Raw genomic sequence first — 17754 nt, 5'->3', positions numbered from 1 at the left:
ATCCTCCTGTGAATACCTATGTTTAGACATTTCTAGTAATAATAAAACAATATGTTCACTACACTCATTATACCACCTGCCAGGAGATAACCTCACCTTCATAGAACATCTCATGGATATCCTAGCTACAATGGACGGGCAACAAAATACTCAAATATTCCTTGGTGACTTCAATCTCCACTGGGATGACCTTGACGACCCAGGAGTCAATAGCTTAAAAGCTTTCCTCTCTGACCTTAACCTGATCCAAATCTGTGACAGCCCCACGCATGAGAAAGGCACAACCCTCGATCTAGTAATTTCCAAAGTGGACTCTACAAAGCTTGAAACAATCCTCCCCTGTGACTGGTCTGACCATCATATCATTACATTCCACACAAGGAATCAAATAAATTACTTTCTACTCAACCCACAAGAACAAAAATTTGGAAGAGAAACCTAAAAAATGTCGGTTCCAACTTGCTCACAACCTCCATTCCTAACATCCTGCTTCCCCCTGAAGGCTTATCGGATGTACATGGTTTGACCAATCACTACTTCCACTCCATGAACAAGGTTCTAGACAAACTATCTCCCTTACAACTGAAAAGAGTCACCACAAAAGACTCAAAACCCTGGTTTGATGGTAGGCTAAATGAAGACAGACGATCTCTAAGATTAATTGAATGAAGATGGAGATCGACACCAACCGCTGACCAACTCAAGCTACTAAGAAGCACTAGACACTCCTACCACAGAAAGATAAGATGATCAAAAACAGACTTCTTTACTAAGCAATTAGACCAAGCCAAGAACCGCCCCCAAAAGTTATTTGAACTAATAAAATCTCAATCTAAGGATGCACCACACCACCCCCAAGTTGACCCAGACTCACTACCCAATTGAGAGGAATTCGCCGCCTTCTTTACTATGAAGACAGAAAACAAAGATGGAACTGAACAACAATTTAATTTCTGACACTAATATGGACACTTCACGGCCCCTGCTAGGAGCCACACCCACAGGTTCCGCTAAATTCAACCTCAAAAACAACGCATCCTGGTCCTTCTTCCACTCCTACAGCGAAGATTTTTTTTTAAAAAAGCTCATAGGCCTTAACCGCTCCAGCCACTTCACTGACCCTCTGCCCGCAAACTGCATAAAAGACTTCATTCCTCTGTTACTGCCTCTATGGACCAAGATTATAAACACGTCTCTTCTTCAAGGAACCATCCCAGAAATCCTGAAAGCAGGGCAGGTATCCCCTATCCTAAAGAAGCCATTGGCATACCCCTCGGACCTAAATAACTACCGCCCAATACCCAACATCCCCACTCTGGCCAAACTTTTAGAAAAATGTGCCCACACACAGCTTAGCAAACATATAGATCAATTCAACCTACTCAACCAGTACATAATCCGGCTTCCGTGCAGATCACAGCACTGACCATCCTTAAAGAAGGCAGGTCCACTTATTGAATTCAAGACCCAGGACGCCGTATGCCTGCTACTGCGAACAAAATTCGGCCCGCGAAATTTGTATCGACCTACTGCCAGTTTCAGCTGAGTTCGGATAAGGACCGCTTCGGTTCGAGCGAGATTCTACCGCTCGCTTTACTGAGTTCCGACGCGTTCTGCAGTCAGCTTGCCATCACTCACCGCTCTTCAGCTGTTAATCCCAGGTTTATTCCAGGCCCTGTGGACGTTCTTGGAGGATTCCGTCCCTTGACTCCCATTATCTTCAAGACTTCCGTCTTTGAACCGACTTAATGGGTCACTTCGACTTTCTGCCATTGTAGAAGGACTTCTTTATTGTATCCAGCGCTGCGATATACTTCCCTGTTGTTCCACATAGGAATCCTTTGTGACTGGATCGAAACTTTAAAACGGAGCTCCTGACCTGACAAGTGACAATTTGTCACTTAGCCCACGTTGTTTCTGTATCTATTTCTCCTCCCCGCCCTAGTGCTCCCTTGTTTGATTATCAACCCATTAGTGCCCTGAGGAAGGTGACGGCTACCACCTAGCCTAGCACCGAAACACACGTCGGCACCGTGCAAGACAGAAACCACAGGGTGGTTTATACCTGAACGTACCAACTGGATGTATTCTTACCAACTTACCACTATTACTATATTATCCTGATTGGGTTTCTGTCTTACTTTTATTAACTTTGTGTGTTATTTGTTTCACTGGATATGTGAGAATGTATGAGATGGTTTGATTGTAGGAAGTATATGTATATGTTTTTAAGTCCACGATTTTAACCGAGCTCTATTTTAGTGGGGTGGGAGATTCTTATGTTTATGCATCTGATCATTTTGTGTTCTATTGATCTATATGATTATTGTATACAGTTCATGATTTTTTCCTTTGGCTCCGTACTTAATTATGAGAAGTAAAAAAGAATAAAAAAAGATTAAGTATAATAAATATTCTTTGTATATTACATTTTCGAATCATGTTCTTATTTTCAAACAAACAGTTATCTTTATCTTTGTGCATTCACTATTATCAGGACCTCAGTTATTGCTTCTGTTCTCCCCTGAACGAATATAATATCCCCTTTATTAGCTAGAGACGTAGTTGCGTCCTATTCATATCTTTTGGCAGTGGACACCTTCCTCCCTTCTTCTGAGGGTTGGTCTTTGCTAGCACAGCACTGAATCAGCCATGATCCACATAATAGATGACGCATTAAAAATCCTTGACAAAAACGAAGCCTGTCTACTAATTTTGCTTGACCTATCCTCGGCCTTTGACACCATTAAACACGACAACTTGATTGATCTCTTAAAATACAGAATGGGATTATCTGGATCTGTTCTAAATTGGTTCACCTCCTTCCTACAGAATAGATCACAAAGATTCAAGGTTAATCAATCCTTATCCAAGCCCGTCCCAGTAACTTTAGGAGTACCGCAGGGTTCATGCCTTTCACCCACACTTTTCTACCTGTTCATGGAACCACTCACCGATCTTCTTCGCTCATTGAAGGTCCATTATCACATGTACGCAGACGACACACAACTCTACATAAAGATCCACTCACCTGATGACATTAAAGCCCTCAATTCAACACTTCAAAAAACGCAGAGCTGGCTAGCAGAAAACCATCTGAAACTAAATACCCTCAAAACCGAATTCCTCCTAATCGCTCCCCCAAACCAATCAACCACCATCCTCGAATGGATGAAACACCTTACAGCACTCAATGGTCAACCCCTCATTGTCGACTCAGTGAAATCGTTGGGAGTGACTCTGGACAGAAATCTAAAATGCAGAAACACATTAGCACCTCCACAAAAAGAGCGAATTTTCAAATGAAAATCTTAAGAAGACTAAAACCCTTCCTGCCCGCAAATGACTTCAAACAGGCAGTGCAAGCTCTAGGTATCCCTAGAGTGGAATATGGGAGTGTCACGCTATGCGGCCTTCCCAGATCGATGATATCCCCTCTTAGAGCCTCATCAACGCAGCTGCTAGACTAATCACAGGCTCCAAAAAAAACAGTCACATCTCCCCTGACTTTCGAGCCCTCAACTGGCCACCTTTTGAGGCGAGAATTCAGCTGAAAATCGCTTGTATGACACACAAAGCATTACATCTCAAAACCCCGAGTTATCTAGCTCAGAAACTGGTGTTCTCTTGTGGCAACTGATCCAACAGGTGCTCCAATAATCTTCTACTGAAACCACAACGATTTGTCAAGAAGAAAACATACAACCGCACCATTTCCAGGAATGGCTCCCAGGATGTGGAATGCCTTGCCCACAGAAACAAGACAGAATGCGTCAACCCCGTTCTTAAAAAAAAGAAGTGAAAGCTATTCTCATGGCCAAATTTACCTGAACTATCCATCTACCACTGTAATATTTTTTTATGTATGTGGTATTGGTGACTATCTTGTATTAGACTCACCTTTTTCTCTTTATGTATGTTTTTCTGTTACCGACATCTGCACTGTAAAGAGCTCCGATACCCGTAAGGGTCTTGTTCATGCTATACAAAAACTTCAAAATAAATAAAATAAATAAATGGAGCTCAGATTCCTCCAGTGAGGCAAGGCTGTAGCCAAAGTGGGCTCAATGAGGCAGGACACAGTCTCCGTAAAGTCACACTAATGATGATTTGGTGTCGTTAAAAAGCACCAAGTGGTTGAAACCTGAATCTTCAGCACAGCTGCAACACACCTTTGTCGGATCACCTTGACGTCTTAGGAAACAAAAAGCTTTTTAAACCTAAGTATTCAGGGATGATGGGAGATGTCCAGTCAAACACAGCCAAAGGCTGCCAGACCACAGGAACAGCACCTAATGTAAACAATCTCACAGTACTCTTCTCTGCCTAAATCTAAGATGGTGAAACCCTTCTTCCCTTGTGTAGAACCTGCTTGTCCATCCCCGAGGTGAGGCCAGAGAAATAAGCAGCCCCTCTTCTATATCAATTCTAGGGGCAGCTCCCGTCCCACTGGTATGGTGCAAGCCTGACTCGGGGCACCAATGAAGGGGCCTGCCCAGGTATCATCTGAAATCTGCCTGTGACAGGGGAGGCTCCTTTGAAGTAAAATATGTTCCCCAGCACAGCCCAAATGGTAATCTTGCCAGAAGAAGGCTTTCGGCAGGGACAAGGTATCTTTCTAAAAGTACTTTTTCCTTAATATTTATTACAAATCCAGAATTGGGCTTTTATTAAATATTATGAGTAGCCCTAGAATGACATTTCTAGTTTCCTAGCCAGTGGTAGCATTATTGAATTTAACCCCTTCAGTGCCACGCCCTTTCCCCGCCCTGTGCCGGGCGTTACATTAGCGGGCGGGGTTCATGACGAGATAGTCTCGTCATGGGCACAGCGCAACCGTGCTCCATGACGAGACCATCTCGTCATGGGCACTGAAGCGGTTAATAGTGCATTTCAGTGTTTCTCTTTAAAGCAGCCAGCCTTGCTATGGTGAAAATTGCTTTTAAGTGGTGCTAGACATTATAAGGACAAGTTTTACATTAACTTTCTACATGTTCTACTTTTAAATACCATGCACCCTGACTTATGGGCTAAAAGACCTATAAAAGGGTGACTTATTAATATAATAAAAAGAAAGGTTTTGACATGTCAAAGGGTGTATTTCGATAGGTCAAATAGCAGTTTTTACAATGCTACAGTCAGGCTACAATGGAAGGCATGAAACTATGTTTACACACCCAATGTAGTGGATGGCACAATAGGTGCAGTAGTCCACTAGTGGCATTTATCTGACAGGCCCTGGGTAAACCTTGAACCATATACAGGACCTTATAGGCAAGTATAATATGCTACTTAGGAGTATACCAATTTAACCATGTTGAAAGGCGGAACACAGGAACTTTGCTACTGGTTAGCAGGAGTAGAGTGCACAGAGTTCTACAGCTAGAGCAAAAACTGGGGGTGAGATGGTCATTTCCAACAAAGAGTATCTACAATGATAAATATGTACATATTACACATTAATAATCGCCACTGTGTAGTTATAGTTAGATCAGAGTTTCCATAGGAAGAGCTTTTTTTTCAAACAAATAACTCTGGCACCATTGGATGAATTGCACGAAGAGTTCATTCACCTCGGCTACCTCATGGCAAGTTTTCTGCAGATCCATTAAGCGGAGACCGAAAAAACATTGGTTCGTAATATTAATTCCCATGATAACTTTGCTCTTCAATACAGAAAAAACACAGCTGACAGGAATTACGCCAAATCTGGCAAAAAGTTCGAAATCTACTCTGAAAGCATGCTTTTAGTGATCACGTGTAAATGTGTTCAGCCAGTCGAAAAAATAAACATTTAAAGTGAGATTGGGTTGGGCATAAAGGGGTTAATGCTCAGAAAAGTAGGTACATCTGGACGGGTGGCCCTGCGGAGCCCTGAGATGATAAAATTCCTACAAAGGGCCTTCTTACTGGCCGAAAGATCTTCCCCCCCCCCCCCCCCCATCAGCCATTTTGGTACAACAGTACCGGTAACATGGTACTAATCAGTCTGATCGGCTGGCAGCAGCTGTTAACAAAATTTTGCAGCTGCTGTTACAGAATTTGGAAACTCAGTCCCTGTGTCCTGAAAACGTTTTTGAAAAGGGGTAGGGACACTCTGAACCCCAGACACTTGTAGGAGGCAAAGAGAAACAAAATGGACCCCCACTACCCATACCCAGAAATTAAAATAAATAAATAAATAAATAAATAAATAAATAAAAAAAATAGGCTGCAGGTACCATTCCAGATGTCATCTTGATGTCATGAATGATGTAATATGCGAGGTCATAAGCAGTGCATGTCAGGGGCCAAAATTATAGTTAGCTCAGTAAACGAAGTTGTGAATTTATGGGTTTTTTTGTTCTAAACATTAGTTTTACCTTATTTCAACACCCCACTATAAAGTAACTTTAATCTTTGTCAGTGAAATATATATACATATATATTTGCATACCTACATACTCTTGTATCTATTTGAGAGTTAAAAACTGCCATGCCCATCTACTTTAAAGAACACCTGCAATGCGGATTAAGAAACTTCAGCAGAAGCAAAATGGGGTAAATCAATTATTATGACTTCTGAGAAGCTGAGATCTAAGAAACTGAGATCACATTTACAGATTTAGGAAAAATGACTTCATTGTGTCTGAGGAAAGAATTCAATTTAAGGTTGCTTGTTTAGCCTCTAAAGTCCACCTAACTTTATTTCTGCTCCAATATCTATCATAGTATGATGCTAAGTGGCTACTTTGTGGGGGGTTACACCCAGTATTTAATTTTTTGGGATCCACCTGCTGGTATTCCTAAACTCTAACACTGGGAAACTGCAATCCAGGACCTAGTGTATTTGCTCTGACAACTAAAACATGTTGAAATTGGCTTAAAAAGGATTGGCACATTTACCTTCCCTATGAGGAGCAGAAATATACCCATGGCATGTAAAGTTAAATGCCACTTGTGGCCTGCAGTACTTACTGTGCCATCCACTACAGTGACAATAAAAACACGGCTTCGGGCCTACCCTGTTATGCGCACAGCAGCACCAGCTTGAACACTGCCACACAGACCTGTCAAAATTACCCTTTTGGCAGGTATGGAAACTGGATTTTAAATATTAAATAGGTCACCCCCAAGAGCACCTGTATGCCAACAAGGTAGGGAACATAATATTTAATAGCGGAACACGAGTGACATTAGCAATGGTAGGAGACCCCAGTAATCAATGCCCAAAACAACATTATCACTGGTACATAGTAAAAGTAAAAGTGTAGAGTATACATTTAATCTATACATTTTGACCTGTACTTGCTACAGAGTCTATTCAAAGCCATATGTTATATTTTAGGAGAAATCCAATCTATTGGTAAAGTTAAATTTTTATCAACTACATGAGAAATTTAACATTTGGAAAGTTAGTGCTATCCTGCCTGAAGCTGCTGGAGGTGAATTTGCATGAGCTCTCCAGTAACTGCCACGCTGGTGCTTGGCCTGAAATATGTGTTAAGGAGGTGTGAAAACTGTTCCCAGAGCAGAGACAATGGCCCTGAAATGAGGATAGGTTTTCTTCCCCTGACAGGAAGCACAGTTGAAGTGGGCCAGGAATGTAATCAACTTCCAAGGGGTCTTCCCTTTCTCAAGTAAATGTCAGGTTGCACGTGGAAAGGAGCCCACTTTTGTCCCTCCTAGTCAGGCTAGCACCAACCCCAGTGGGAAGAAAGCTACTCCTGGAGCTGGCTTTGAGAAGCCATAGAGCACGGGACTGCTCATTACCCTAAGCACACCTCTGGGTGGACACACAGGCACTGCACAAGGGGAGAAGGGTTCCCCCCCCCCCCCCATCTTGCATTTTGAGAGTGAGGGGCATTGCGGGGTTGTTTGCAATATGGAAAACAGGAACTGCTGAAAGTAGTTAGGGTTGCCCCTATAAAACTTTCCCCATTAGTTACAGAGGGAGCAGGAGTCACCCCCACCCACTAGCTAGTGTCAGGCTTAAAATTGGCACCTTAAGGCATCCCCTTTAGAATACTTACTGGACCTGCAGTAGATCAGAAGAGAACTGGACCTGCTGTCTGAACTGAGTGGAGGCCTGAAAGATTGGACCTGCTCCCTTCTGTACCCAGGACAAATAAGTAGAGTCTAAGGGTCAGTCATCTTACCTCCTGTGTACAAGGACACAAGAAGCTGCAAGAGTCATTTTCCTAGAACTGTCCAGATGACCAGTGGCAACAGGGCCTAAACTGGACTTTGCTGTTGGTCTCTGCCTGAGGCACTATGTGTTTCTAAGAGCCCTTCCATGGCAATCCTGGGGCCTTAGAATTGTACTCCTATGATAGTTTGGGCTCCAGAAGAAAGTTTGGAAATTTTGAAGAACTTTTCTTCAGGAACTTCAGGGAGAGCTATGGGGGAAAGTATCCAACTGTCAGCCACAGCATTTGCCTGGTCAAGGCTCCCAGCGCCTTCGAAAACACTAAGTCCCATTCTGCATTGGAGCGTAGAACGTTTTCAGCAAGAAATCTACAAAGCTCCAGGGGTCCAGCAAGACCAACATACTTAAGTTCCACAGCAGCAGCTGCAATTTCAGGGGCTGCTCACTCATCGAGGATTTTGTTTTCAAAAAGTGACAAAGGCTATTTTATACATTAAGACTTTAAAACGTTTTTGTTCTTTTTTAACTGCAGACTTTTACAAGGATCAATCCACTTGTATACGACAAGGGTTCCATTGTGGTCGGACTCAAATTACATCTAAGTCATTGTCTACCGATTCTGTAGACAATCATTAACGCTTTGTGGCACTAGTTTCACTAAAATCTTTAAACATTCATACCTCTACTTACCTTTATTGGATATTTGCTTTTTTTCTCTGATTTTAGTCAAAGTTGTTCTCGTTAATTTAAAATTGGTAGTGGAGTTTTATTGTATTTTGTGTGACTATTTCTACAGTGCATGCACTGCTTGGTACTTTACACACTGCCTTTGATTTAAACCTGACTGCTTCAATTCACATTACCAGGGATTGAGCACAAGTTTATTTAATTTAATTTGTGTGACGTCTAGCCGGTGATGGCCTTATCCTTTGAGGTGGACACTTGTCCTCCCCAATAATAATCCACTTTCCTACAGAGTACAATTAATCAAAGTTTGAGATGTCCAGATAAGCCCTTCAAATCCATTTTGCTTTCAAATTCATATCTGGGATGGTGAAGGGATTTGTGGCCCTGGTTGCTAAGATCTGGAACAATTCCACTTAGAAATATTTAAGCTTCATTCTATTTTGAAGTTTAGAGACAAACTGAAAAACACTTCTGTTATCACACCACTGACATAACATCAACAAAAAAACCTGGTCTAAATAGTAACTGTAAACGGTAGAGTCGCTAAAACGCTTCATTTAGTATGTACTATTGATTATGAAACCCGTAATCTGTCGATTATACCAGATTCAGACCTACAGTTGCTATTTCTGGGCATGATACAAAGATTGTTACAAAGTGACAGCTACCACAGAATGCTAGGTATTCTCAGTGGCGGCAGACACAAATAAAAAGTGGTGGCCAGGTGGAAAGAGCGCAGGGGGAATGCGGGGGGGGGCTTAATAATAAAGAAATAAAACATACCTGATGCTGCTTCTGCCACCTCACGCCTCGGTGCTTTTCTGCTTTGTGGTCCTGGGACAGCATCAGAGACTCCCAGAGCAATCCCTGCGCTGCTCTCATGTAGCATGAGAGCAGGGCAGGGATTGGCCTGATTGAGCTTGTTTAATGCTTTAACCCTTTCCGTGCTCATGACGGAACCACTCCGTCATGAGCACAGCTCACCCGTGACGGAGTGGTTCCGTCACGAGCACAGCGGACACGCAACTGCCCCCAAACCCCCACAGCGCCGCGGCGGAATTCCTGCCGCGGCGAAGGGGTTAATGTGCTGTTTCTCCACCCCGGCTGTGCAATACAGCTGGGTTGGAGAAACCCAACTGCGCATTTTTTTTTTCCGGCCTAAGACGGCCGGCCAAATAGACATGCACAGTTAACAGTGCATGCCACTCTGACCCATCTGCCATGGTCCGGCCTCGTCCCTCCCTACACAGGCCAACTCTGCCAGCAGATGAAAAATAAAACGATAGTAAAATATTGTTTTATATTTTAGCTGCTGGCTTTAGGCCAGTGGATGACGCTCCTCCGCCATTGCTGAGAAGCTGTGGCTGAGTACTCTATGTACCGATTTCCGAAGGATGTAAGTTTTATTGGCTCCGAAAGAAAAAAAAAATCTGTGACCTCCAGGTGACACTAATAACGTCTGAAGCAGGTTCAATAGATGTAGCTACCGTGCCAGCTTTTTGGCAGTGGTGGTATTTGCACTAAACTGGCTGTTTATAGGTAACCACTGCAGTAGTTCAGAAACACCACACAAGCAAATTACAAAATAGTGACGTGAAACTGGTAACATTTTGGAATGAAGGTACTGATCACTAAATCCTAAATGTTTGGTAAAATTGTATTCAGATGGAAATAAAACTTTGTAAGCAGATGTCAAGATTTGTCACAATGCTTATTCCTGGAGAAGTGAGATAAATGTTAATATTGAACTTTTGTATTTATATTGTTTTGTAATTGTATTTATTTAGCGCTTACTATCCCTGACGAGGCGTTGAAGCGCTTTTCAGCAGGCAGCACGCTACTCCGGAACCTGAAAGGATTTGTGGTGGATTAGTATAGGGAAATAGGAGTAGAGCAGATGGAGGTACAAGTTAATTTGAGCCGAGTACATATGATTCTGTTAGTGAAATTGAATAGAGTAATGGAGGGACAGAAAAGAGAAGAAAACCAGAAGTGTTAATTAAGAGATCATAGTAGTAAATTGAGGTCTGGGATGAGTAAAGGAGGGAAGAGCCTGTAGACAGGGATTAGGGAGAGAGAGAATCTCAGTAGACAAGCATTGGCATAGCCAATAGGTTTCGCCCTTGGGACCTTATAAGGTCCCAAAAGCGGCCGTGAAAGTGAATGTAAAAGTAATCGCGGAAAAGCGCGGCGCACGCGCCCGCGCACATGCACTGTAGCTCTAGGCTGGCCTGGTAGCATTTTTGGGAGCCCTCTCAAAAAGTCTCGCCAGACCAGCGCATGCGCTGGGTTAAGCGAGACCTAAACAAGCATTTACAATGCAATGGTCTCGGCCTTGTTAAAGTTAGAGCTATTGGCATTGCTCATAACATTATTTTTGTTTTTAAAACATTTAACCCCTTCAGCGCTCATGACGGAACCACTCCGTCATGAGCCACGGGTGCCGTGTGCTCATGACGGAGTGGTTCCGTCATGCTGCGGCCGTTGGCCGGCGCTCCTCCCACGCGGCTCTAATTCCCCGCCTGTGCGGGCGATTAGCGCAGTGGGCGGAGTCATGACGGAACCACTCCGTCATGAGCACAGCTCAACCGTGGCTCATGACGGAGTGGCTCCGTCATGAGCACAGCGCCACCACGCTGCCCCCAAACCCCCCCTAGCGCTGCGGCGGAATTCCTGCCGCAGCCAAGGGGTTAAATGTTATTTACAATGTCAATAGCTTAATCACTCTCAAATGCGAGACCTATTGCATTTGCACCCACACACAGAGCCACACACACAAAGCCACCCACACACACACAGAGTCATATATATATATATACACACACACACACACACACACACACACAACAAAAGTTAAGGAGCGAGAAAATAAATCAATTTTAAGAGAAAACAAACTTATTAAAACTATACGAAGCAATTCATTTTCGAATTTTTAAAACCGATGTAAACAAGTCAAACGATTCTTAGCACCTCATAGTAACTAAAGGCATTTTGGAATTCAATGAATATCAATATTTAGTTGTTACAGACTCAATGGGGTACAAGTTAGGAGGCAGGGTTTACCATAGGGTAAACAATAATGCACAGCAGAGTTTACCCTTTTCTTAATTTGATCTGCGATTTTCAGGGAGTTTTTTTCCCCCACATCAAGCACCTTTTCAAATAACTTTAGAGGAGTGGGCAGAAAATCAAATACAGTTTTTATAACCAGTGTATTTACATTTTGTAATGAAATTCAGGTGGAGCAGGAGTTATATGTACGGTTAAGGTATTTTAAACAAGGACATTTCAAGAAGGGTTTATAGTAGTTGACTTGGTGAGCACCCGTGCTAAAAGTAATTTGCGTGGCCCGAGAAGCAGATATATTCTTGAAGCATTGGATCTAAAAGTGAAGTGTTTCCTTTGCTTCCAACTGGTCAGAGCCCACCGGCGATAGCCCGAATATTTGAAATATGGTTAGGATGGTGAATACTGAGGCATACTGTCCGCAGACGCCGACCTGCAGGACTCCAGGGGTTCAGAGGGGTTCATGCTCGCCAGACAGGTGTCAGCCCTACGACTCCACCGTGGCAGGGCTGAACCCAGAGAAGAGCCTCACGGGGAGGTTTTATTTCAGACTGGAATTATTTGAACTACTTCATTGAGGTACCTTGCATGTCTTTATTTGGATTATGGGTGTGTCACGCGAAGGAAAAGTTTCTCCTGGTCCTTGAAAGACACTTGGGGGTGGGGGGCCTCTGTACCTGGGGCGCAGGGAAGGAACAAGGAAGGGTTGATGGTGAGGGCCTGCATTACCTGTCAGAAGTGGGGGTGCTCTCTAATTCTACCCCCTCTCCCCTGTTGGGGGGCGGTGGGGGCGTACACACGGTGAGAGACCACTCTCGTCTCTCTTCTCAAGGAAGGCCCTCTGTGGTGGTCCGCTGGGTGGAGGCGCTCTCTTAACGGAGGTAACGGTAATGTGTGACCTCTCGGGGGTGGGGGTCGGAGTGTAAATTACCCCGGGAAGGGGGGGGGGGGGGGGGGGGGAGGGACTCTCCAGGAAGTCGCGGAATGACAGCGAGATCAGGTGTTGTCAGGTGGAGGCTCTTCAGTGGACCCTGTGGGGTGGGGGGGGTTAAGAGTGTGAGGAGTTGGCTCCAAGGCTCTCAGGCTGGAGGTCCTGTCATCCCCGGCCTGCCAGGCTCCCCTCTCCCCACGGCAGTGAGGGGGGTCCCGCCGCCGCCACCCCGGGTACCGCACCTTGTTACTCGCGGGGGTGCACTTCACCTCACCCGGGGCTGCCGATGCACCGGGGGCGTTGGAACACCAGGCCGCCCTCCCGTGCGTACCGGCCCTCTCTGAGGGAGGCCTTCTGCGTTAACTGACGGGGCCTACCTACTGGCAGTTGTCAAGAGTTTGGACAAACAAACGCCTCACCAGGGTTGGACCGTAACTCAGAAGAGCTGTGTAGTGCAGGAAGGAGGTGTGAAATCCAGTCGTGCAGGCAAGGGCTGGCCTTTCGCACAAGCGCGGGGGGGGGGGATCACGCCCATGGCGCCCAATCTGCGAAGCCTCCAGGGAAGCGTGGCGGCCATTTGTAAACAATGGGGACTACAATGCAGGGTGATATGCAGCGGCAGACCTATTTTGTGTTATTACTGAACTCTAAATTTTAATCATAATCTTCTAAACCCTACAAGCTTCAGTGGCTACAGAAAAATCTTTCGGTACTGTTATGAAAGTATACTTTACAGGGTTTAAAAAATAGTACTGGGACACCAGATTCGAGTCTCGGCGTCGGCTCACCATCATGTGATTCTGGGCCAAATCTCTTAATCCCGACGCGGAGATGGGGGGGGGGACGGGCACCAGCCGGGCAGTGTACGGGGTACCATGGTGGACAGGGATGATGCCATGAACACCACCATCTTTCTCTGAGGTCAAGCAGAAATGCCTCGGAGAAACGCAGCGTCATTTTCGGATTCGGGGGCGTGTTTTTCTTTCTCTCCTCTTCCCATTGGCTGGAATGTTTACATTCCAGATGAGAGAAAGAAACTAAAAAACACGCCCCCGATTCCGAAAAAGACGGGGCTTAAATGGACAGACGCCCCTCTCCTCCAATGCCTGGCCTCCGTTTAGGAAGCCAGCCAATGGGTAAGAGGGCGGGTTCAAGCCCCACTACTGAAAAACATTAAATCTCGCCTAGCTAGACTGCGCAAGCGCAGCCTTCGCTAGCCGAGACCTAAAAAGGAGGTTTGTGATGAGGCAAAGGAGAGGTAACAAAAGGGAGAATGTAGTAGAGTTGTTTGGGAAATCACAGTAGCAAACCGATGTTTGGGGTGAGCCAGGAGGTGTAGAGGAAGGAACATAATTTTTACTGTAAAACTGCTGACCTCTAATGAGTCAGTCTACTACTTTTTTCAGGGAAAAAAATACGGATAATGTAACTATGCAACGCAGGAGTTACGTAATCTCTCATGTTAGGAAATGGCTCAAAGTGCACATTACTGTGTGTATGAATCAGGTCAAAGATATGTACACCAACGTGTGCCAAATTTATGTAAGAAGCAACATGGCATCTTTATTTTTTTTACTAGGTTATAATTATATAACGAACTTAAATGCACTGTGGTGTTTCAACTTAGTAATTAGTTAAGATATCTTGCGACGGAAACAAGAAAAAGCATTTCAGCGAGAGCGGCAGCAACACGGAATCTGCCTTATCACCCGGTCCAAGGGTCAACAACATGAAGAGAACGGGTTGAAAGGATCTTTTTTCAGACATAGTGCAAACTGAGTAACACGGAGCTAATAAGTACATTTGTAAATTAAGTGCCTACCAAGTACATGGGGAAAAGTAAAGTGTCTAAAAGAACTATCCAAAATCACCTGAACTGAACGAATTTCGGATTCTTATGTCCAAATCCTACAAAAAAGTGCACAATATTCTATGCACTTTTTTTTATCAACCTATAGAACACAAACAGTTTTCAGTTAAACTCAATTATGTAAACAGCGCTTACTACAGTGGCTAGTTAGTTTCTAAGCAATCTCAAACTATTTCAGGACAAGGGAGTCACTGGAAAGCAAAGCAATTTACCCAGGATCAAACAACGAGATAAAGTATGGAATCGGGATTAGAACCACTGTCTTTTGTAACCAAGCTGTTCAACTTAACAATACAGTATCTTCTATCCCATAATAAACTTTTATAGGACATCAAAAGAGATAATTGAAGAATAAAAACCCATTACAAATATATACTTGAACAGTGCAAGACGTTTTGAACAACATGCTGGTATGAAAGCCTGCATGACAAAATAACTTCAATGGATGTTTTCATCCTAATAAATTCAAAATCTGTAACTGAGCCATCTTGGTAGTGTGCCCCTAGTCTTTAACACATGCAGGGTTGCCAACTCTTCCTAAAACATAACAGAAATTATAAAACATACTTTTCACAACTGTAGACAGCCTTCCGCTCATTGTAGAGGTCTCGAACAGGCACTCAGATGAGCATTCTGATCTCAAATGAACGTGAAAACATTTTAAACCACAAATATGTAAATGAACCTTGCCCTAGTTGCACGACTGATCATCCGTGAATAAAACGCTTAACTGCATTTGAAATACGCATACTAAGCACACGCTGAAACGTTTGCTCCTATCCTTTTTAAAATAATGTGAACATCATTTAAAAAGTGTTCTTTAATTGAGCGTGTTCTGTAAATGTGCAGAGTAAATAGGTCCATGCCACAAATAAAACTGACGGAGGCAGGGTATATTCGCAAACTTTGCTTTAACTTGCACTAAGAAGTTCACGAACTACTCCTGTCCTGATTCGCTAAAAGCACTTACGCAAACTACACAGTGCACACTAACGTGCCCCATAGGCAATAATTCTTAGCATAAAGGAGCGAAAACAGGGTGGGCTCTCCAAATGCATATACATTCTTGATTGGTAATGCGGTTTTATTGTGAAAATGAGTATAGGGAAATTAAGCAAATGTTCCCCATAGGCAACTCCTTATTACATAGCACCAGGAAGCCTTCTGGTTGGTAATGCATGGATTAGCTCTGGGTGTAGTGCTGAGGATGGCTCCCTATGGTAGGTGCACTTCACAATCGGGTGCTGTGAGTACTGTATAGGAGGGTACATTTTGTACCCTAAAGTTGTGCGTGATGGCGAGGCGAGTTTCCACGTCACATCATGGCTCTACTTGGAGAGCACAGTATGGCAGTTTGTGGTGCACTGTGGTGTTGGGTTCCGAACGCATAATGACCTCTTAGCCGATAGCGTGTGTAACAATGCACTACCAACAGGGTTAATAGTGCATAGCGATGCGTGAAGCTTTAGTGCAATGACTGTACAAAAATGCCACCGGACTAGTAGCGAATAATAATAGCATGCGACTTCGTTTAGCGCACACTAGAGAGAGAGAGAGAGAGAGAGAGAGAGAGAGAGAGAGAGAGAGAGAGGTGTGAGTTAGTTATAAAGTGCACATTAGGTGCCTAGCCTGGCAGAGCGTGTAGACTTAAATGCCTCTTGCAGTGAAAAGTGGCGTTTTCCTTTGGTTCAGTACTGCTTAGTGTAGTCTGAACCCGAGCGATTTGGGTAGAAGAAACCAGTTATAGCCACTGTATGGTGTTGTGTTAAGAGCACAGAAGTGTCCTTAAAAGTGCATCCACCAACAGTGCAGATCGAAATGACATCCACTACGGAGGAACTCTTACCTCCTCCAGCTCCTGTCACAAGGACCACTTTCCCATCATATCTCAGTGGGGTTGCCATGCTGCTCTTGTCGGTCACGAGCCTCCTCAAATAATGACAGCAGCGATCAACTCAAACTCGATCAAAGGAGCACTGGTCCAGGAAGCACAATTTTTCTTTCTGCGTTTCAAGCCTCGCTCTGACAAATATTAGACCAATCGGTGTCCAATGCGATGAAAGCCGCGCCCTATGACCCCAACCGAACATGCTCAGACAGGAAACCGGTGCTGATTGGATGTAGAGCTTGGGTAGCAGGTGTGTGCAGTGTTGGTGTGTGCAGTCTTTCGCATGGCTAGTGGAATTAGATGGGCTGAACTGTGATTTATATATAAGTATGCAGATAGCGGCGAACTCGCTCATAGTAAGCGAAAACGCGTGCTCCTTATTGCGTTCCCTGTTTGTTACTGGCACTTTATGCACCCGAGCTGCAGTGGAGGGAAGGTCGTGCCTGTCAGTGCAAGCAAGGTTGCAGGCGAACGTTAACGGGAAAGCTGTAGCAGCCAGACCCAAGGCCTGCAGTGCTCACTTTGACTTTGAGCCGATAATTGCAGATGGGAAATACAAACACTCATAATTCAGGACCAGATTTATTGTTAATCATCAGACTTTGACCCAGAGCAATAGAGGTGAAAAGAAGGAATGGGGACGAGAAATACGGGAACAAAGAGACAAAGTTAAAAATCAGAGATGAGAAATAACATTCAATTGTGAGATAAAGGAATAGGGATGGTGGAAGAAAAAGGCATGAGGTGGATACGAATAGAGTCCACTAATTAACACGAAAATTAGTTAACTTAGTACCTGATTATTCAATGATAAATGTAAAATGTAATGCTCAAATGGCACACTTTTGAAATGTGCTGAATTGCAAGTCATAGTTATCCGAAAAGGCCATAGAAAAGCAAGGTCCTTTAACTAAAAGCAAGCCTAATATCGGTGAAATGTGTATAATGTGAATTAGAAGCGTGACCTTAAAATGGCATGCTTAGAAATGTGTGTCGGGCGTGGCTAGGATGCGAATGGAGTGAGACGCGTCTCTCCTGGTCTCCGCTCCACCGTGTCCCGTAATCGATAATGCTCCCTGACGACAAGCCTGCTAACCAGGGCAGGGTGCCTGGTATGCTGCAGTGAGTCGGAGGTGCCATACAAGTCGGTGGTGAGCGGCTCTGTGGACCCTGGGCTCCCGAAC

The 17754-nt window shown here is 44.2% G+C and overlaps 1 protein-coding gene across 1 annotated transcript in view; it reads right to left on the bottom strand.

Moving 5' to 3' along the window:
• The window catches only part of HSD17B4 (hydroxysteroid 17-beta dehydrogenase 4), a 974808-nt gene extending 958107 nt beyond the window's left edge, over nt 1-16701 (bottom strand). Inside the window, exon 1 of the mRNA XM_085632660.1 lies at nt 16529-16701. Coding sequence (XP_085488786.1) covers nt 16529-16586 — 58 coding nt within the window. The 5' untranslated portion in view covers nt 16587-16701. The remainder of the gene's footprint in view (nt 1-16528) is intronic.
• Nucleotides 16702-17754: the final 1053 nt, after the last annotated feature.

The sequence above is a fragment of the Triturus cristatus genome, chromosome 2_1 (genome assembly GCF_964204655.1).
Source record: "Triturus cristatus chromosome 2_1, aTriCri1.1, whole genome shotgun sequence".
Taxonomy (NCBI): Eukaryota; Metazoa; Chordata; class Amphibia; order Caudata; family Salamandridae; genus Triturus; species Triturus cristatus.
This window is presented reverse-complemented; position numbering and strand designations above follow the sequence as displayed.